The 23,454-nt window shown below is 46.1% G+C and overlaps 1 protein-coding gene across 1 annotated transcript in view; it reads right to left on the reverse strand.

Annotated features, from left to right (window-relative positions):
* The window catches only part of LOC134346173 (collagen alpha-1(V) chain-like), a 273,825-nt gene that overhangs the window by 206,525 nt on the left and 43,846 nt on the right, over window positions 1–23,454 (reverse strand). Inside the window, exons 2-3 of the mRNA XM_063047492.1 lie at window positions 10,308–10,475; window positions 8,885–9,098 (exon numbers count right to left, since the gene is read on the reverse strand). Coding sequence (XP_062903562.1) covers window positions 8,885–9,098; window positions 10,308–10,475 — 382 coding nt within the window. The remainder of the gene's footprint in view (window positions 1–8,884; window positions 9,099–10,307; window positions 10,476–23,454) is intronic.

Genomic DNA, 23,454 nt, shown 5'->3' on the forward strand with positions numbered 1-23,454 from the left:
AAAGACATAGAAACACAGGATCTCACAGTTAAATACTTGGACACACAGTGAAACATGGAAACCAATCTAATGCAAAACGAAAATCGGACATGGAAGGAACAACACATAACACATACACAATTATGCCAACAAACTAACACACAGCAAACTGTACACAGGAATAGACATAAGTGGGTGCACAGCAAGACATTGAAATGCAGAGACACAAAGAAACACACGGAAACAGACGGACAGCAGACCCATACAAACATGCAAACACAAGCAGACGTGTAGACAGAGACAGACATGCAGACATACAGTAACAAACACAGGCAGACACACGGAAACAGACACACTAACTCTGACAGAGCAGCAAGCAAGGAGAAGAGAAACATACAGTCACAAGGGGAATGAGCAGTATAAAAAGAGACAATAAAATACCCACTGAAATAGGCAGACATCATTACACTAACAGGGACATAAAAAGTGTTATATGGACACATATAGGCATAGGATAGAAATACTCTGACATGGAAACTGACACAGAATACAAAGACATTGCACAGCAACACCTGAACACACACACACACACACACACACACACACACACACGCGCGCGCGCGGAAATCACATAAAGGAAAAACCCGACATGAGGCCTGACGAGCACTAGCATGGAATTTGACACAGAAATATCGGAATATTTGACACAGGTACAAAACAAGGACACAGACCTGGAAAGGATAGCTCTATAGTAAACAGGCAAACAAGAAGAGAGGTACAAGAAATACACAGGCATAGAAAGAACATCACTTAGAAACCCATCCAAACATGCAGCAAGTACACAAAGGCGGAAAATACAGACAAGCTAAAGGGAAACAAAGAAAGAAACAGCTTGACACACAAAGTAAACAACACAGTAAAAGGCAGGCACAGAGACACATACTGAGGTAAATTACAACAGACAACTAATGAAGCATCTTGGCCTGAAAGACTGACTGTCCACTTCCCTGAATAGATGCTGCCTGAGCTGCTGAGTTCCTCCAGCATTTTGTGTATGTGGCTCAAGATTTCTGGCATTTGCGAAATCTCTTGTGTGTAAAGTACAACAAGCACTAATATACAGACAGAAACATGCAGTAGACATACCGTAGAAATTAAATAACAAGTAAATAGGCTCACAGAGAAATAAGTGGACAACATACAGATATAACAGAGACACACAGATATGGCATAGGACACACCCATTCTCACATTCCCACTCATCTGTGTGCACATTCATAATGCAATTAACAAGAAGCAGGTAGAAGCAAGTACAAGTGCTCAGGCTGATATGCAGAAAGAATTGCAGATTCTGAGAAGACAGAGAAACACTTGCCATAAAAACGGATCCAGACAGAAATTTAGAAATGGAGAGACGCATGTGGGGAAACACATGGACGTGAACTTAGGGAACAGACTGACAGTCAGGAATTCCACCAACACAGTCAGACACCAGCTCAGAAGTGCAGAGACAGGAAACAGATGGACATTTACCGTGAAGTACTTACACACACGGAGAAATACACAGAGACTGGAGCAGGGAGGCACCCGGAGGAATGGAGATACCAGACATTGCGGATGCTAGAACCTGGAACAACACGTAACGCAGTGGGCCAAGCAGTATCTGTGCACGGAGAAAGGAACTTGACGTTTCGGGTCAGAACGCTGCATCAGGAAACTCCAACTCGAAACATTGACCTCCTCCACCCATAGATGCTGCTCGGCTCACTGAGTTCCACCAGCAGATTGTTTACCTGGAGGAATGTATAGGGGTTGAAACAGGTGGCAGACATAGATTCAGATCACACAGAGACACTGAAATGCTAAGAACACAAACCTAGAAAGAGAAATACACTCAGACAAGCATGGAAGCTGACAAGCAGGCACAGACATGGAAATCAATTATTGGCAATGAAACAGAAAAAACATAGCCAAGGGTAAGGTGACCAGACAGATATGGGTTAAGTAAACGTGCTCAACAGGTCAGGCAGTATCTGGGGATAGAGGAATGGAGCTTGTATTTCACATAACTCCATCTAGAGTTTTATTTCACTTTTCTCTCAATCTGCTCTGACAAGTCAGATGATCTCTGCACACGTATCCTAAGACACCCCTGTGCTATTGATCCCTTTTTAGAGCTGTGCCCTCTGGTTTCTGAACCTTCCTGCACTTCTCAATATGAAATCCCACCTGCCACCCTCCCTACCCTTCCCACCAGCCTGTCTCACTCTCCTTGAGGCCTCTCACTGTCCTCTTCGTGGTTCACTTTGTCTCCAAGTACTGCATCATCTGAAGATTCAAAAAATAGCTCCCGTACACAAAGTCATCACTCCCACCCTGAAACAGGCTGGTGAGTGGACAGAGAAACGGGCAAGACAATGGTCACAAATGGAGCATAAGCAGAGAGGTCCACATGGGAAGGGACAGACAGAAATAAATAGAGAGACACGTGTGCACAGAAAGGGTGCAGACTCAGAGACACACAAGCAGGGGGCAGGGGTGCAGTGCTGCCGGTGCTCACCGGAGCACTGCTCCAGCACCTCAGTGGAAAAACAGTCAAAATAAACAAGCGGGGAGTTTAACAGTGGCCCCATATTAAATACAGGGAATTTTACGGAAGTGGGGGTTGGGGAGAGGGGCTGGTGGGGAAGATTCTACTAATAACATTAGGATATTTGATTGTTTTTGGTGAAATCCTGGAGCTGTCACTGTGTTTTATTTAGGTATTTGTGAAATTCCTCCTCGCTCAACCCTTTGTCCCGGCATACCCTGCTGTAGCTTCCCGCCATTTCACAGATCCTCAGTCTCTCTCCAGCGCTCGTTGTTTGGGCATTGTTCGCCGAGAAAATAAAAATCTGAGATCTTTTGAAGAGTGGCATGTCTCTTGCTGAAGTGGGCCGTAAGGTCAGTAAGAACAAATCAAGCATTCGCACTTAGTAAGGCTACATCTGTGGTGGTCCGTGGATTACTCACTAATACAAAAGTAAACTTTTCTCATTGATAACCCTATGGCTTCTAAGCAAACAACGTTGACTTCTTTCTTTCATAAACAAGCTGGTGACTGTAACAAGAATAACATACGAGAGATTGATAACAGTAAAAGTGACAAAAGCTGTGTTTCACCTGCTTCTAGTTCAAATTTTCTAACTGAGTCCAAATGCAGTTCTGAAAGTAATGATCCCTCGAAGTCAGGCTTCTATCCCTGTTCAGATGTTTGAACTGAAGAAATGTGGAAGTAAAAGAAGGAAACTTATCCTGGTTAGACTTCAAGGATGGTAAACTTGGGTGTAAAGTACGTGCAAACAAAAGCAATCTGACACTTTTCACTTCTAAGGGTTTGAGGCTGTCAAATGAATGGCAGATGTACCAAGTATTCTACGATAGAGCCGATCGAAGTACACGCTTGAAGTCTCTCAGAAAAAAAACTGTTGATCACAAACTATCAAAAGCTCACACTGCTGCTCTAAGTGTTGAAAATATAGTTAGTAAAGATGCTCTTGGAAAATTGTGTGACACCATGAATGCTTCGCATCTAAAGGCAACTTGTACAATTTTTCATTCTGCATATTATTTAGCTCAGAATGACAGACCATACTCTGATCACTTTGGCTTATTGGAACTTCAACAAAATGGTATTACCATTGGAATTGGACTGCATTCCTGCACTAGTGCTACAGAGATCATTAATCACATAGCCATTAATATGAAAAAGGAAGTTTGCCAGCATATCAAGCAGATAAATGGCAAATTTTATGTTCTCATTAATGAATCAACAAACCTGAGCATTAAGACCGCCCTAATAGGTTATTTGAAATGTGAAAGTGATAAGGAAGATGATCCCCATTTTATGTTTTTAGATCTAATTGAACTGCCTGATCAGAAAGCTGCAACTATTGCTAAGCATCTATTGAACTGTCTCAATAACCAAGAGTTTGATGACTCTTACTTGAAACAGAACCTTGTAGCATTTCCTAGTGATGGGGCGAGCATAATGCTTGGTGTCAAATCTGGTGTTGCTACAATTCTCAAGGAACACTACCCTGATGTGATAATTTGGCACTGTCTTAATCACAGATTAGAACTTGCAATAGGTGATTCGGTGAGAGAAGTTCATGGAATAAATCATTTTCAATCATTTATGGACAAATTGTACTCTGTTTACAGTGGATCACCTCTAAATCAAAAGGAACTGTCTGTCTGCATGTGCCTCTCAACTAGAACAACAAATTTGTAAAATAGGCCATGTTCTGGGCACCTGGTGGGTAGCTAGCTCATTTTGAGCAGTTTCAGTAGTGTGGCAAAATTATGAAGCACTGTGTTTTCATTTTGAAAAAGCAATGAAGGATGAAACAATATCTGGGAGTGACAGAAAAACCTATGAAGGTTTGTTGAAAAGACTCTCAAGAACAGTTTCTATTGGACTTATCTCTAATGTATGACACATTGCATTAATTTGGTTTGCTGTCAGATTGTTTACAGGAATGCACTACTATGATTGTTTATCCAGACAAACTGATCCAACGGAGCATAAGATCACTGAATGGACTGAAAGAACAACCTGGTACAAAAACTCTAGAAGCTCAAAAAAGCAGTTGCAAAGGGGAAGTTTGGAGAAATTACCTTAACAAGCAACAACAAAATTGTCTTCATTAATTATCTACAGTTTCTTACTAGTCTTATAAATAATTTGCAGCACTGTATGTTCACGGCAACATCCTTGAAAGGTTCTCAAAATTCTAAACCTCAAAGTATGTATAAATCCCTGTTAAATGAGTGTCCTTGATAAAGATAACTGGCCTGCTGAAATACCACCTAATTATGGAGAAGCTGCAATATCATCTCTCTATAAGAGATTTAAGCTTTCCTCTTCCTCTGTAATAAATGCCTTCAGAGATTATGTGGAGGATCGTGGACGCCGCATCCCCCAAGATTTATGCCCATTACTGAGCTGTTCACAAGTTATTCCTATTAGTACTACTGAGTGTGAGAGAGGATTCAGTCACATGAACTTGATAATAACAACAACACGCTCAAGAATTCTCATAAATCATGTATCAGTACTTATGTTTGTTAAACTACACGGACTTCCTCTAGTTCAGTGGAATCCTGAGCCGTATATCACATCATGGCTGCGGTACCACAGATCAGCAGATGACACCAGGACAAGAGTTGCTTCAGACCCCTGAACACATATTACACCTGACCCTTTGTGGAAACTATTGTGAAACTTCTCATTGGTGGCATTTGGTAAGTAGGTAATTACTTTTAAATTGGTGAAATACATGATTACCGTCTTTTTCTTTACTTGCTTGATAATTATATTTTATGATAATTAGTGAGTGCAATCGTGCAATACTTTGTCATATTACTAAATTAAGTATAATATGTTTTATTATACCAGTTTACACTGAAATGTAATGATAGGCTATAATCTTGTTAATGTCTTAACTATCAATATATTTCTGTGGAGCTCTGGAATTCACATATTTCTTTCATCTTGGCTTAGTGCTTGACATTATAAGAAGCCCCATTCAAATATCTATATATGTCACACCCAATTTGTGTACCTGCTCATAACATGAATGGGGCAAGGAAGTTGCCCAGTACATGAAATGAGCAAGTACACAAATTGGGTGTGACATATATATGAAGAGGATATAGGAAATGGCAAGCATTTTGTCAGCTCCAGCACCTAAAAAATTAGCACTGCGCCCCTGGCAGGGGGGCACTCACATAGAAAAATACACTATCAGGAAACAGCTGGACACGTGAAGTCACATGCACGAACACAGAGCCAAATGAACACGCAGAAAGAAAGACACATGACACAAATAACTGGGTACATGTAGAGTCACATGCAAAATCAAAGATGCAGGCGTAGAAAATACTCCAGGGAGACAGGAATGGACAGATACATTCAGCTACCAACTCAGAAACAAGGAAAATGTTGAAAGATAAACAGGCATGTGGAAAACTACACAGACAGTTAACAAAAGACACTGGAGGTGGCGACTGGAAGTCTTACCCAACAGGTGGCGGGGGGGGGCGGCAGAGAGTGTTCGAAGGGAGCCCCAGGGTGTAAGGCCAGTGAAGGCAGGAAGGACACCCATTGTGGAGTGATTCAAACTGGAAATGAGAGATGGCAGGGCTGGAGGAGCAGCTGATGTCAGACAAAAAGCCTTCATGGGGATGGAAGGGTATTCCACAGAGACTGAGAGGGGGATCACAGGGACAGAGAGGGTCATTCACAGTTACGAGGTGCAGTGCATTGGTAATGGAGGGTGTGTCAAGTTCGGAGAGAAGGGGCATCTAGAAATATTAATCCAGGATGACAATTTAAAAATCGAGACACAGGACTCAGCAGAGTCCGCCGAGTTCATGGTTCAGTGGGGCTTTAGAGGTCAGTGACGTTTCAGTTGGGGGCAGGGGTCAGTAAGTTCATGGGTTAGAGAGTTTAGAGGGCAATAAAGGTCAGTGAATTCCGCGGTCAGTGAGTTCACGAGTCCCTGGAGTCAGTGAGTCAGCAGGGTCTAAGATCAGTAAACTCAGAGATCGCTCTGGGTCCATCTGCTCCGGGTCAGTGAGGAGACGCACAGTTGACACTGAGGTGGGTTGGAACACAGGCAGCATTATAAGGGGGGCAGGAGACTGTCGGGTCCACACATGACCATGGTAGACGTTGGAACAGAGTTGGTGATCAGGGGGGCAGAGAACCCCTGGCAGTTCTTGGGGCCTTGGCATCAGGAGCTCAGCCTGGGCTAAGGGAGGAGCCCCAGCCTGGGACAGAGGCAGATGGAGCAGGATCCAGTAACATTGGCTTGGGAAGTGCTTGGGTTGAGTGATGCAGCAACAACCACCTCTTACTCAATAGTAAAATCAAAGACGTGATAGGAAGAGGAAGGAGGACGAATATACACTGGTTTACATTGGAGGAACGGTGATGCAGAGTGTCAGCAGTATTAAATTCCTGGGCTTGACCCTATCAGATGACGTTTCTATGGCCTAGAACACCGATACACTCACAGGGAAAGTGCACCAGTGTCTTTACCTTCTAAGGGGTTTAAGAAGGATTAATTTGTCTCCAAACACTCTAACAAACTTCTATAGATGTACTGTTGATAGTTTCCTGACTGTTTGCATCATGGTCTGGTACCATAATCCCAATGCACAGCAACATGAGAAGCTGTAGAGAGAATTGGGCTCAGCCCAATTCCATCATGGGCATATTTACAGGAGGTGCTGTGTCAAGCAGGCAACATCCGTTATCAAAGGGCCCCAGCAGCCAGGCAGGTGGGTTTCCAGTGTTCAGTAGGTTTCAGTGAAATTTTCCCCCTCATCCTTCTGATTTGTACGTGTACAAAGGCTGAAACAGAGACATAGAAGGACAGACAGCTCTGTAGTGACTGTACTTCCTGTGTATAGGTGCTGAAACACAGACCACAGAAGGACAGACAGCTCTGTAGTGACTGTACTTCCTGTGTATAGGGGCTGAAACACAGATTATAGACTAATAGGCTGGACTGTGACTGCACTGTCATGTACAGGAGTTAACACACAGGCTGTGGACAGTCAGGCAGGGCTGTGACTGTACTCTTTGTGCACAGGGACTGTCAGTATGACCCTCACCGACTGACCGGTTCACTCAGTCTCTGCTTCTCCTGATTTAAGTGCCGAATGCTGACAGCTGAACAGAAAATCCAAATTCTTTCCACAGAGAGAGGGAATGCCCAGAGACTCTTTATTCCTGCGCCCAGTTTGACCTGAGCAGTGACCTTTGATGAGAGAGCCACGTCTTTATTACTGAACTGACCTTTGTGGGACGTTTACACAGCTGGGGTCTGTGGCCAGTGGTAACCATGGGGGCTCGGGATTGTGAAATGTCATTGCTGTCCCCCACACACCAAGGAGCAAAGGAGACTCAGCTTGCTAACAAACTTGTACAGATGTACTATTGAAAGTATCCTGGCCGAGTGCATCATGGTCTGGTGTGACAATTCAAATCCACAGGAATGGAAGGAGCTGTAGAGAGTTGTGGACTCAGCCCAATACATCATGGACACGTCCCTCCCCACCATCAGCACTACCTCAAGAAGGCAATATCCATGATCAAAGATCCCCACCATCCAGACCACGTCATCTTCTCGCAGCTACCATCAGGCAGGGGCACAGAGACCTGAGGTCCCACACCAGCAGGTTCAAGAACAGCTACTTCCCTGCAACCATTCGGTTCTTGAATCGATCTGCGCAACCTTAATCACTGCCTCAGTATAGCAACGCCGTGACTCCTTTGATCATTCCGTACAAAATTAAAATTTGTGGTTACTTGTAAAATACTTTAAAAACTGGATGACATTAAAGTGAATGCTGTGCCTCGAATGCAAAGAGCCTGCGATGCTGCAGCAACGAAGTTTTTCAGTACAACTGTACATACGTCTGCATATGACAATAAACTTGATTTTGACTCTGAGAGGGAATGGAAATCTCACATAAAACACCAGCATCTCTCCACCCTCGCACACTTCCCCTCACCCCTCACATTCCTTGGATGCTCTTGCCTAACTTCTCCCCTCCTTCGCCCCCTCCCTCATCGGTCCTCTACCTCTTCCCATCCCCATCTCACATACCCTACCCCCACCTCCACCCTTCCCTTATTCCTACTCCACACCCCAACCTGTCCCTCTCCACACCTCCCTTACCAATACCCCTCCTCCTCCTCCACTGCACCTCCTCCCTTCCCTCAGCCCTACCCCACCACCCCAACCCGTCTCTCACCACACCTCCCTCACAGGTCCCTCACCTCCTCCCCCTCGTGGAACTTCCCCCGTGTCCCACCCGGACAGTGACAGACCCCAGGCCAGGTACTCACTTGCCGTCAGACAGGTTGATGCCTGCGAAGACGGGGTAATCCTCGGGGGGCGGCTTGCCGCTGTGGTCCTCGTACAGGAAGACAGGCGAGCGGCCGAGCTCCACGCCCACCTGCTGGAGGCCATGCTCGCTGTAGATGGACAGCAGGAAGGCCTGCGAGCCCGCCTTCGCTTTCACCAGCGCCATGATGGAGAAGTCCTCGGGGAACCGAGAGCCTGTGGAGGGTAGCAGGAGGCAGTGGAGGTTCAGAGAGGCCCAAGCACCAAACTGGGGGAGGGAGGGGCAGTCAGATCCTGGGGAGAGAGCTCAGTCCCACGGGAATGGGATAGATCAGATCAGTGTCCTGGAGGAGTCAGGATCCCAGAAGGTAGTAGGAGCAATCAGCCCTGGTGGTGGTGGGGGGGGGGGGGGTGGATTAGAGGGATTATTTGTCTGGGGGGTGGGGAGAGGTATCAGTTCCCTGCAAAGAGGGAGGGGTTAACCCCTGGTCTAAAGGGAGGGGTCTGTGTCCCAGGGGTCCTGGAGAGGGGTGGTGGGGGTCAATGTCCTGATGGGAGTGGAAGGTTCAGTATCCCTGGGTTCCTAGGAGAGTTCCATAGTGGGGAGTGTTTTGCGTCCCAGCAGCAGGGATTAGTTTCTTGTTGGGAGTGGGTTCAGTGCCCAGGGACAGAAAGCCAAAAGCTTGCATCCAAAGGGAGCATCAACCGCACGACCCAAATCATGGCGATGCCCCACATCACCTCCCACCCTCCCTCCAAACACGTTCCAGACACAGGTGGCTGCTTTGCAAAGTGGACCAAAATGTAAACCCTCCTGTGCAAAGTTTCTGAAGCGCCAAGTCCCAGCGTCAAATGCTCTGGCCTTCTCACATGACCTGGCACAGGACTCGCACCCTTCCAAGGGCGCTGGGTGATGATGCCATATCTGGAGTGTGCCCCATTAATTAATGATCACATGAAGGAGATTGGCAACAGGCACATGGCTGGATGCTGTAGCCAGTGTGTTTTGAAAGACATCGACCATGTACTGACAGAAGGTATGAGATGTCAGTAGCTGCAGTATTTTGGCTCAACTTTGTAGGCCATACTTCCTGAGATCACTGGCTGAGGATGTCACATCAGTCACTGCACCCTGCTCCCTCATATAAAACAACACATTTCAGTCAACATCCCTGACCTGTGGACACTCAGTGACCCCATACTTGAGCTGTCGATCATTATCCTAGCAGCACTGCCCTACCATGCCATGTGCCTGTTGTCAATCTCCTTCATGTGATCGTTAATTAATGGGGCACACTCCAGTGGTCAACCAACTTGCTCCAAAACTCAAGTTATCACCCACCCCACCCCCATATAATATCTCCTCCCCACCCTTCCTCAGCTTGCTCCAGAAGCCTGGACACTTCCCCCACCCCCTCCCCTTACCTGAGAGCAGTTGTTTTGTGGGTGCACTGATCTGAGCCTTCTTGGATATTCGATACGCCACATCTGGACTGGATGCAGATCGTCTTTTGGTACAGAAGCCTGTGGTTTTCTTTACTCCTTCAGGTAGCTTGTTAAACTGCAACACTTTTAAAACATCTATGGGGTCGGCTGCAGAGAGAAGTGACGAGAGGGCAGTCAGTGCCGTGATCAAGATGCGAAAGCACCCCTCCAGGCAGGTCTTCTGTCACCTACTTCACAAACCTGGGGAGTGACTTCCCCACAGATCCTAGCGATTGGACAGAATGTGAAGGTCAACCCCCACCCCCTGTCTTCACATTGCCGCCATCTCACAGCTACCATTGGGCAGGAGGCACAGAAGCCTGAAGATCCACACCAAAAGGCTTAAGAACAACTACTCTCTTTCAAACATTTGGTTCCTGAACCAACATGCCCAACCCTAATTTGTACCTCAGTGTAGCAACACCAGGAACACTGAGCACTACAATGGTGCTCTTTCTTGTAAACAAAGTGCATAATTAATGTCTATGTTTTTCTCCTGAATGCTGTTTGTGTACCTGTGATGATGCTGCAAGTAAGTTTTCATTGCTCCTGTGCATAATGTACTTGTGCAGATGATGACATATTTAACTTTGACTACAATTGACAACCTTTCACAGACCAACTGTAGCAGCTCTGTCGGACACTGTCCCAACAAGCAGCCCCTGAACCATTGTGTCCTGCATTGATCTTTCACCTGGCACATCCAATGAGATGATGAAGCCCTACAAACACGCTACATAAGGCAAGGCCAACTTGCTTTCTGATTGGTCACCTGGGGCTGGGCCTTCATGTGGTCACAATGATATTGAATAAACAAGAGTATTGGAAAGATCACTCGGTCATATGGTACAGAGAGAGTTACATGGGCAAAACACAGTGATCATTATCATCATTATATTCTGTGCAACATGATGGAGACGATCACAGAGATGATTGTTCTTGGCAAAGTTTTCTGCGCGGGTGGTTTGCCATTGCTGCCTTCTGGGCAGTATCTTTACAAGATGGTTGACCCTAGCACGATCAAAACTCTTCAAATATTGTCAGTGGTCACATAATCAAGATGTGATATGCACCAGCTGCTCATACGACCATCCACGCCTGCTCCCATGGCTTCTCCCCGACCTGACCAGGGGCTAAGCAGGTGCTACACCTAGCTCAAGGGTGCCCTGCAGACTAGTGGACTAATCTCTCTTGCACCTCCTTTGATAGAGGTTTTTCCACTCCACCACCCAACATGGTTCAAAAGGTTAAATGTGCCTCTTGGAGATGCTGTCAGCATAGAGGATATGAAAGGGATTACTATCAGACACACGCAGGCACAAGAGGGTAAATGGATCCCCAGGGGATACACACACCATGCAAGGGGAGCGTTAAACAGATCACTTGGAAACACTTTCAAAAGGCACAGATGGTTAAAATTGATCCCCAGGAGATTCTTTCAGTAACGGGGAAGCTAAACTCAGGATTAAACAGATCCCTGGGAGACAATCAGCACACAGTAGTCACTGGTTAGACAGTCAATACATAGGGGTTGTGGGCATGTGGCCAAGTGGTTAAGGCATTGGACTAGCAACCTGAAGGTTGTGAGTTCGAGCCCCAGCTGAGGGAACGTGTTGTGTCCTTGAGCAAGGCACTTAACCATATATTGCTCTGCGACGACACTAGTGCCAAGCTGTATGGGTCTTAATGCCCTTCCCTTGGACAACGTCGGTGTCATGGAGAGGGGAGACTTGCAGCATGGGCAACTGCTGGTCTTCCATACAACCTTGCCCAGGCCTGCGCCCTGGGGAGTGAAGACTTTCCAGGCACAGAGCCATGGTCTCGCAAGACTAACGGATGCCTTATATAACATGGGGGTTGAAGGAGATCCCTGAGAGACACCCTCAGCCCATGCCAGATTAAATAGGTCACCGTCAGTCTCTCTCAGTACACAGGATGTTAAACGTAGAACATAGAAATCTACAGCACATCACAGGCCCTTCGGCCCACAATGATGTGCTGATCATGTAACCTGCTCTATAAACTGCCTAGAATTTCCCTACCACATAGCCCTCTATTTTTCTAAGCTCCGTGTACCTATCCAAGAGTCTCTTAAAAGACCCTAGAGTATCCGTCTCCACCACTGCCACTGACAGCGCATTCCACACACCCACCATTCTCTGTGTGAAAAACTTACCTCTGATATCCCTTCGAAACCTGCTTCCAAGCACCTTAAAACTATATTAGTCATTTGAGCCCTGAGAAAAAGCCTCTGGCTATCCCCACAATCAACGCCTCTCATCATCTTATACGCCTTAACATCATCTTCACAGTTCATTAAGAGACATAATAGATACATAGTGGTTAAACAGTTCACTGACAGACACAGGACACATAGGGTTAAACAGATTGCAAGCAGACACGGTACACGTGGGGCTAAACAAATGGTTGTCAGATATAGTGCATGTGAAGTTGAACGTATTATTGGCAGGCATACTACATGTGGAGATAAGCAGAGGAATGGCTGACCATCTGTGCGTGGGCACGGGACTATGATACAATGGGTTAAACAGCAGCTCTTGGAGTCCCTTCAATAGACAAAGAATTCAAGAGTCAGGTTTCTGTGAGGTCTCTGAAACGGGAATTTTGCCCAATCTCCAAGCGTTCCTCCGACACCACAGAAACTTTAAACTCTTTTCCAGAGCTTCCCCAGTCAGCTGCAGGATTTTCCATTGAGCCTCGCTCCTAGCTGCTGCACACCTCTCCATCAGCACCGTTAGGGCCCTGCACCCAGCACCGCCTGGCATTGTTGTAGCGACCTTTGCATGCAGCAAACAGCGACACTCTTAAAGCCTGGCGCAAGAACAGATCTTAGACAACAGAGAAACCACTTGGGAAAAGAAGGGAAATTGGAGGGAGGAGTAAGAGATGGGAATGCCAGGGGAGAAATTCCAGGCTCAAGGACAGTTTAAACATCACTGTTATCAGGTTCTTGTACAATGAAGATGATCTCCAAATCTACCTCATTGTGACCCTTGCACTTAATTTGCCTCCCTACACTGCACTTCCTCTGTGTCTGTAAGACTGTATTCTGCATTCCAATTTTCCTTTTGTACATCCTTGATGTATTTATGTATGGAATGGTCTGTCTGGATGCATGGAAACATAAGTTTTTCTTTGTATCTCAGAAAGGTGATTATAATAAACCAATTACCAGTTACTCCTCTGCCATCAGTAACCCTGGTCAAATGTCAAATGTTAAATGGCCAGAATTACTTAAGGTCTGAGGGAGGTTTCTGAGACAGGAAGGTCAGAGAGATGGTGAAGGTGAAGGGACAGCAGGTCAGAGGGCTGAGGGAGGTCAAAGGGATGGTAAAGGTGAAGAGACAGGGAGGTTAGAGGGATGGTGAAGATGAAGGGACGGGATGGTCAGAAGGCTGAGAGAGATCAGACAGATGGTAGAAGAAGAGGTCAAAGGAAAGATGAAGAAGGGAAGGGGAAGTCAGGGGGATGGTGAAGATGGGACAGGGAGGTCAGAGGATTGAGGAAGATGAAGGTACAGGGAGGTCAGAGGGCTGAGGGAGATCAGAGGGATGGTGAAGATGAAAGGATGGAGGTCAGAGAGCAGAGGGAGGTTGGAAAGATGGGAGGTTCAGACGGATGGTGAAGAGGGAGACAGGGAAATCAGAAGGTTAAGGAGGTCATAGGGCTAAGGGAGGTCAGAGGGACATGGAGGTGCAAGGTTCAGGAAAGCAAGGATGGGAATGTATGAGTCGGTGGGTTAAGTGGCTGCTCTAAGTTGCCCCTCTAAGTTGCCCCTCATGGGTGGGTGAAGTATAGACCTGGGAGAGCTGATGGTAACGTAGGGAAAAATAAAAGAGATCATGGTAGGATTGGTGTAGAAAGGTCTGTGGGATGGTCGGTATGGACTTAGTGGGCCAAAGGACCTGTTCTCGAGCTGACTCTTTATTGTTGATCAGGAACCAATGAAGGATGGAGCTACAACACCAAGAACTGTCTTTGTTCCACAAGAGGTCAGACAAATACAGCTGTCACCTCTCACTCAATATATTGCTGGAGGTGGTAACACCATGACCTCCAAATTCCAAATGCTACTGGTCATTCAACAGGCCATCCTTACGGGTCACCACCTGTCAAGAGATCAGGCTCTGGATTGGATGGTTCTCAACTCCCAATCAATCATCTTCATCCAGCACACCCACCCCTGCCACCACCTTTCCTAATTGTTTCACAGCTGACAAACCCGTGCAAGGTTCTCACACACAGTACACAGTTAATAGTGACAGAAAACATAGAGTATGGTCTATGGCCTACAAAGTTATGCTGCTCTTTTAATCTACTCCACCCAAAAAGTTGACTGTTTATTCCTCTCCATAGATGCTGCCTGACTGGCTGAGTTCCTCCAGTATTTTGTGCGTCTTGCCCACGATCAATTTAACCCTTTCCTATTACACAGCTCGTAAACCTCCATTTCACTTTCATCCATGTGCATAAGAGTCTCTTAAATGTCCCTAATGCATTCGCATCTACCACCATATTGGCAGTGTCCTCCAGGTGCTTACCACTCTCTGTGGATAAGAACCTACCTCTGACATCTCCCCTGAAATGTCCTCCATACACGTTAAAATATGACCTCAGGTATTGGCAACTGCTGCCCTGGGAGAAAGACGTTGGCTGTCCATTTATTTTATGCCTCTAATAATCTTACACGCCTCTAATAATCTTACACACCTCTATCAAGTTGTCTCTCACCCTTTGCTCGAAAGGGAAAATCCCTCGTTCTTTCAACCCTGCCTCTCAGCCAGGTTGCCTGAGACTTTCCTGGCAGTGTCTCTCAGAAGTGAGTCTTTTACTCCAGAGCCCCAGTCCTCTGGAGACTAGTAAATGTATCTCACACACGTAGCCCAACCAATGTCAACAAGTTCCCTGTGGACACTCCCTTCACACCCAGCACTTCTTACAACCAGAAAGGGTCTCATTTACAGAGTGCATGTGCCGGTCGTGCATGCAGCCTGTTACAGCCGTTCCGACTAGTTTTCTTACTTTTTTCTTCTTACTTTTTTAACTTATGTTATTTGTTGTATTTTTTTTCCTATGGTAACACGTTGAAGCTGCACCCTCTCTAACATGCTGGTGGAGAGAGTTTTATTTGGGTTTTTAGCGCTGGAAATAGTTACATTCAGACACGTCTCAATAGTGGGGCAGCAGTATGGTCACATTGTTTATTCCAGGGACCAGCTTATTGCGCTTATGCCGGCCGGTTTAGCGAACAGAGCGGCAGACACCCCTGCTGAAATCTGGAGGAAAACACTCAGAGGATGCAGAGGGGGATCACAAAGGCGAGGAAAGAGGACCGGGTCGAGACAATAGAGACTTATGGAGAAGAGGAGTTCGGTGGGTAATAAAATGGTTGAGTTGACAGCGTTAGCCAGGAGTCAGAGAACATTTCAGGAGCGCAGTGTTATGTGTTTTACTGAAACGGGGCTGCACAAGGACAGACCCGATCAAAACTTTTCCATGGATGGCTTCCAGACCGTTCGGGCTGACCGGAAGTGCACTGAGAGTGGTAAGTGTAAAGGAGTTGGGTGCTTGCTGTTCTGGTTAACAACGGATGGTGCAATCCTGGTCATATTACAATCGAGGAACGTGTTTGTAGACCGGATATTGAACTTTTTGCCGTTGGGCTCCGGCCATATTCCACCAAGATACAACACAGGGCGTCACGGGAGGTCGTTCCGGCCTGTGGCCATCGAACTTTGCAGCTCCTCCCGTGGAGGGTCAGACACCCTGAGCCAATAGGCTGGTCCTGGACTTATTTCCATCTGGCATAGTTTGCATATTGTTGTTTGATTGTTTGTGGTTTTTGTATTGCTATAATTATGCTCTATTCTTGGTTGGTGCAGCTGTAACGAAACCCAATTTCCCTCGGGATCAATAAAGTATATCTATCTATCTATCTATCTATCTATTTGCTTACTCTGTGCAGAATGGTTAATGGAGTCACAGAGAGACATAGGCCCTTTGACACATCAACTCCATGCTGACCATCATTTGCACCAATCCTACCTTAACACTATGTTTATTTCCACCCAGATTCCCATCAACTCCCCCCAGACTCTACCCCTCACACACGCACACACACACACTGGGGGCAATTTACTGCTGGTACAGCCAGTTAACCCACCAAACTGCACATCTCTGGGATGTGGGCGGGAACTGGAGCATTCGGGAAAAACTCACACAGTCACAGGAAGAACTTGCAAACTCTACACAGACAGTACACAAAGTTGAGGTCAAACCCAGATCTCTAGATCTGGGAGGGAGTAGCTCTGCCCATTGCCTGTACAACAACAAAAAGTTCAAAGATGTCAGTAACCTGGACAGAGGATGTCAGTAAATAGTGCAATACCCTGATTAAGATTTCTACTGCTATGCTGTGAGGTAGTTTTAGTTTAGCAGTTTTCTGCAAATGCAGTGTGTCCTGTTAGTAAGCTTCATAGACGAAGTTTAGGCCAACTTAGGAATGCTGTGTGAGCCATTCGAGTTTGCCTTGGCACATGTTGTAACTTTCTGCTCAGTGAGATGCTATGGAAGATTTGAGAGAGCTGGGCAGGATCAGGTTCCTGAAGGATAGTAGTCTGGTTTGGGATCTTTTGGATGGAGCACAAGGGAAGATGCCCGCAAAATACCCCCACAGAGAAAGACCGCGTTGCAAGAAGTACTTCGTGATTATGAATGGTTCCAAGGAGGAAATGCCAATACTCAAGAGTTAACTATTTCATTTGAGATGGTTTTTGAGGGAAGTTCAAACCGTGGCTGATGTCTTTCATGCAGAACATGGGTTCAGCACGTGAGTAAAGCGATACACCCAACTACGCCAGAAAAGAGCTCCAACGTTTATCTGCACAATGGACTGGTTTAACTATAGTGGGCCCTTTTATTGTTCTTTTCTTTTTCTGTTAGCTCTTTGCTGAAGTTGAAATATTGGTAAATATATTTCCTTTGTAATTTTATGCTGATCTTTCTGGCGAACAATAACTTTGCATGGGACAATATTTACACAACTTTCACTGTGTCCCCCCCAGAACATTCCAACTTTCCTGTTTGGTAGAACCCAAGTCATACTGATCCTGGACGTGTGTTGTTTATGGAAGCTGGCCTTCTCACCGCTGACTCACGTGGCTGTTAGCAGAGTTAACCATTTAACCACTGAGCCAAGTTTGCACATGAGCCCTGGTGAGAGGGTTGCCATCAGAACGTGTGCAAAAAAGACGTGAGGGTGTTCCCAGGGCAGAAGGGCTTCTGTTAATAGGAGAGACGAGATAGCCTGTGACATTTTCCCTGGAGTGCACGAGGCTGAGGGGTGACCTCATGGAGGTTTATAAAATCATGGGGCATAGAGAGGGTGAATGGCTTTTCCCCAGGGCATAGGAACCTAAAACTAGAGGGTATGGGTTCACTGAGAGGGGAAGAATTTAAAGGAAACATGAGGGGCAACTTTTTCACACAAGGGGTAGTGGGGAAGTGGAAAGAGCTGCCAGAGGAAGTGGTCGAGAGCGTAACTATTATAATGTTTATAAGGGTGTTTAGGTTTTCAAGGATAGAGGAAGTTAAAAGTGATACAGGCCAAAAGCAGGCAAATGCGACCAGGGTCAGTAAGCCAACCTAGTCAGCATGGACAAGTTGGGCTGAAGGGGCTGTTTCCATACTGTACTATTCTACGAGATGATAGAAGGTCCACTGTAAAGTCAGCTTCCCCAGTACCCCTCCCCCCACCGCACCAGACCCCAGCCGCTCTTGCAATGCAGAGCTGATGGTGGTGAGCCGCTGCACTGGCCCCCAGCCACAGCTGCCTGCTGTTTGACTTGGGCGATCTCCCTGTTTACATATTTGACATTGTTTCTGGCTGCTGCCATCCCGACTGGCTGCACTGACCTTCTCTCTGAGCCCCAGGCTGAGTTCAGTCCAGCTGCCAATCAGCCTGAGTTGGCTTAGCCGCTCATGTCTGGTCTGCATGCTGCCAGATGAGTGTGAAAACAGAAGGAGGAGCAGATTCTGATGAGAACCTGCTTCACATTAAGGGAAAATACTAAGGATTTTGTTCATAATGATAAGGAGATGGAAGGAGTCTTAAAATGGGGCATTTTGGATCGATTGGGGGTAGGTGACATGTGTTGTCAGGTCACCCTCTTATACAATCCAACACCAGCAAAACCTTCCCCACCATCGAGGACATCTTCAAACGGCTGTGCCTCAAGAAGGCATCATTAAAGACCCTCACTGTCCGAGATATGCCTTCATCTTGTTACTACCATTGGGAGGAAGTACAGGAGCCTGAAGACGCACACTCAACATTTCAGGAACAGCTTCTTCCCCTTCGCCATCAAATCAGAAAGGTCTATGATCCCATTAGCATTAACTCATTATTTCTCTTTGGACTTTTTTTAATTGTAACTTATAACAATGCTTATGTCTTCTATGGTACCGCCGTCACAAAAATGACAAAGTTCTCAACGTATGTCAGTGACGATAAATCAGGTTCTGGTTCTGATCACTTCACCAGTATCCTGCCATTCTGGGCCAGTAACCCCAACATTGCTGATCACCTGGTGCAAACTGGGAACACAGCAGCAACAGTGGCAGAGCAGTGCAGCGGGTCATGGTGCTGGGGACCCAGGTTCGATCCCGACCTCCGGCACTGTCTATGGAGATTCTGCACCCTCCTCATTTCCTTTGGATGCTCCATTTTCCTCCCACCATCCCAATGGAGTGCCACTCAGTAGGGTAACTGGCCACTGTAAATTTGCCCTCTAGTGTGTGTGTGTAAAGGATAAAACTTACGGGCAGGTGATATGAGTGTAGGAAGGATTGGGCTATGCAGGGTTAGTGTAACTGGTTGGTTGATGGTCAGCACAGACTCAATGGGCTGAAAGATCTGCTTCCATGTTGTCTCTCCATGGCTCCATCCACAAGGATGTAAAGAGCCATAAAGTGGACAAGATGAGTCGGTGAGAAAGCAATCTGGCAGACGGTGTACTACACAGTGAGATCATCCACAGGATGTCAGCCAAGGTGGAACCTTCCCATTATCAAGAGAGATGGGATAGGCTGGATTTATTTCCGTTGGAGTGGAGATGGCTGAGGGGAAAACCTGAAAGATGCTCTGGCACTGATATGGTAGAAGGTCAAAAACTATGAGACAGGAAGGCATGGGATTAAGGTAAGGGGGATCTGAGAAGGGAATTCCTTCACCCAGGGGAGGTTGGAACCTAGAGTGCGTTGCTTAAGGAGGCAGAGACTTTCACAACATTGAATGAGCATCTGGACGTAATTGAATTATCATCTACGGGAAGGCTGCAGACCAAGTGTTGGTAACTAGGGTTGGTGTGTGTTGCTACTTGATGGCTAGCATGGATGAAATTGACTGAAGGGCCTGCTTTTGTGTTGATTGATTTGATTGCCCATATAGAAATGTTGGATGTGTTTTAAAAGAGGAGAGACTGGAAACCCTGATGGCCAAGTGACCGTACCTAACATGCAGGTGGAGCCGGCAGTTAGAAGAGAAAGTGGCATGTTGACCTTTGACCTAGTCTACAGAGAGGATAGACCAAGGTCGGCCATGTCATACAACACAACATATAATGATGATGATGATGATGATGATGATGATGATGATGATGATGATGATGATGGAGAAGACTTACTGCTATTATTGAGGGCCTTGCTGAGACTTCACCCCAAGCACTGTGCACAAGTTTGTGCTCCTTGCTGAATGAGGATTAACCTCCTCCAGTGCAAGCAAACTCCTCAGAATGGGCGAGTCCATCAGGTAGAATCATAGAGTACTACAGCATATAAATAGGCCGTTCAGCCCATCTTGTCCATCCCAGCCTGGTCTATCCCAGGATGGAGCAGTCTACTCTGTGTTCACCAGAGTTTAGAAAAATAAGAGGTGTCCTCAGTGAAACCAACAGGGAAGATATAGGTAAGGTGCCATACAGAAACAGGCCCTTAGGCCATTGCATCAATGCCAACTATCACATACACTTTTATTGTATGTGATGGTTGGCACTTTATCCGTAGCCCCAGTAATTTAAGTGCTCATCCAGATGTCTCTTAAATGTTGGAAGAGTCTCTGCTTCCACAAGCCCCTCTGTCAGTGCTTTCCAGATTCCAGACCTCCAATCTGAATTAAAAACTTCTCCCTTGATCCCCTCTAAACCTCTTATCTATTTTCTCTGGTTTTACATACACCTCAGGGGAAGGTTTCTTACCATCTACCTTGTTAAACCCTCTCATAGTTCACTTTTGCCAAGTTACCCCTCCGACCCACCAGTGTCTTCTACGTCAAGGAAAGAAAACTCAGTCCATTCAATCTCTCCTTGGCACTCCATTCCCAAGCTACATCATGGCAAATCTCCTCTGCACCCTCTCTGGTGCAGTCACGTCATTCCTGCAGAGTGGTGATCAGAACTGCACACAATACTCTAAGTATGGGTATAACCAACATTTTATAAAATTGAGACAGCGGAGACTGCAGATGCTGGACCCTGGAACAATGAGCAATCAACTGCAAGAACTCTGTGGATCGTACAGCATCTGTGGATGGTAAAGGAACTGTCAATGTTTCAGATCAAAACTCTGTCCTGAAGCAAGGACCAGACCTGAAACATCAACAGTTCCTTCGCTCCCACAGATACTACTCAACCTACTGCTTTCCTCCAGCACATTGCTTTATGAAGTTGTACCAAGTGCTCTCATCGACTCATCCACTACCACTCATCCTGTGGCAAATGGCAAATCACTGTCACACCCTGCAGATGTAATCCACTAATGCCGGCACATGCAGAGGAATGTGATTGGAGAGCAGCACCCCAGGAGGAGTGGTGGGGTCCAGAGTGGGTGGACGGTGCATCACCACTGTTGAGGAGAGTAACACTGCTATGGCAGTGTTAGAAGTGACCATCTTTAATCGACACCCAGGACTCGTCTTTCCCCTCCCCTCCTTAGAACAAGAAGCATGGTGGTACAGGGCCTCACCTACCTCATTACTTTTTGTGGGATCTTTGTGCACAAATTGGCACATTTCCATCAATGGACATAGGCTACTCCCTATAGAGGCAATGCCCAACGGACTGCCTGGGACATCCCAAGGTTGCCGCACCAGGAAGCAGTGAGAGCATGTTTATCAGCATACAGGGGCTACGGCTGAGGTGTGGGAACAGGGAGAGGCTGATTAACCCCACCTGGGAGGAAGGAGTGAGGTGGATGGGATGGAGCCCAGTGTGAACTCTAGTCTAGTTGTTCACTAGCTGTATCCTGCCCATTCCTGTGCCTAAATAGACCTCACTGGGTCATTGGGTCTACTTCTGTTCTGTAACTTCTTTGTCTCAGGAGGGAATTCAATTGCCCAGTACTACAAAGCCTGCCTTACCCAATGGGTACCCAAAACCTAGAATCTTGTTCCAGGTGTCAGTTCCAGCCCTGTGTTGAGACTGCCTGCCGCACCTGCCCATTTCAATTCCTCCTTTCCTCATCCCTAAAAAAAGAACAATGTCCACAATCCCCTCTACCATCATCACCATAGCAACAAGTAAGAAGAAAGCCAGTAACAAAGCTTTAATGAACCGACATAAGGAATCAATGCATCACTCTTTATGACCACCAGTAGGACGTATCTTATCAAACAAAAGTTATTGTAAAGCATGATGATCCATCTGTCACAGACTCTCTTCAATGTTCTACTACACATTTACATTGCTGAGGCTACATTTGGAATATTGTGCTCATTTTTGGTCACCCTGTTGTATTAGAAAATGCTGTTAAACTGGGAAAAGTGCAGAGGAGATTTATAAGGATGTTGCTGGGTCTCAACAGACTGAGTTATGGCGAGAGGTTGAGCAAATTGGAACTTTATTCACTGGCATGCAGGAGGATGTGGGACAGTTTTACAGAGGTGTATAAAGTCATGAGGGGTGTAGATAGGATCAGTGTGCTCACTCTTTTTCCCAGGGTAGGGCAATCAAGAAGGGCATAGGTCTAAGGTGAGAGGGGAAAGAGTTAATAAGAACCCAAGGGACACCATTTTCTTTCGGAGGATGATCAGTATATATAAAGAGCTGGACAAATTCAGCAGGTCATGCAGCATCTATGGCAAGGCATAAACAGTTGACAGAGGCAGCATGGTAATGCAGTGGTTAGCACAACATTTTATGTTACCAGCAACCCTGGTTCAATTCCCACTACTGCCTGTAAGGAGTTTGTATGTTCTCCGTGTGACCACTTTAATTTCCTCTGGATGCTCCAGTTTCCACCCACGGTCAAAAGACGTACCGGTTGGTAGAGTAATTGGTCATTGTAAATTGTCCTGCAATTAGGCTGAGATTAAATCGGCAGATTGCTGGGTGGTGCAGCTTGAAGGGCTGGATGGTCTACCCACGCTGTATCTCAAACTTAAAAATAAATAAATAAAATGCTTCCAGTTGAGATGCTGCATCTCAACCCGAAACGACTGTTTCTTCCTCTATAGAGGTGCTGCCTGACCTGCTGACTTCCTCCAGCACTTTGTGTGTGTTACTCTGGATTTCAGCATCTGCAGAATAAGGCCAAACATGGGCAAACAGGACTAGCTTGGTCAGCATGGACCAGATGGGCCAAAGGGCCTGTTTCCCTGCTTTATGGCTTTATGATTCTAAAGCACATGCCCTGTAGCTGAATGTGTCAGATTACCTACAATATAGAATAACAGATTCCTGGCAACACAAAGAAATAAACTCAGTATTGGACATTCTCTACAATATATTCCATAACATTCCCTGCACCAATACTAATTTCCCTATGGTACACTGGAATGAGATTCCAAATGGATATCACAGCAGTTTCTCTGCAATGCAATATAGCATAATCCCAGGAATACAGACTGATCCCATTTAATTGTTTTTGCAGATTCCCTGCAATGTGCCAATAATGTAAAGATTCCTTGAGAGGCCCTGTTACTAATTCTCAGTTACATACTGCAGCAGGTTCTGTAATGCACAGTCTCAGATTACTTTCCTCAGTTTCGCTGTGACCATACTCAAGCAAGACA

The sequence above is a fragment of the Mobula hypostoma genome, chromosome 5 (assembly GCF_963921235.1).
Source record: "Mobula hypostoma chromosome 5, sMobHyp1.1, whole genome shotgun sequence".
NCBI classification, from domain to species: Eukaryota; Metazoa; Chordata; class Chondrichthyes; order Myliobatiformes; family Myliobatidae; genus Mobula; species Mobula hypostoma.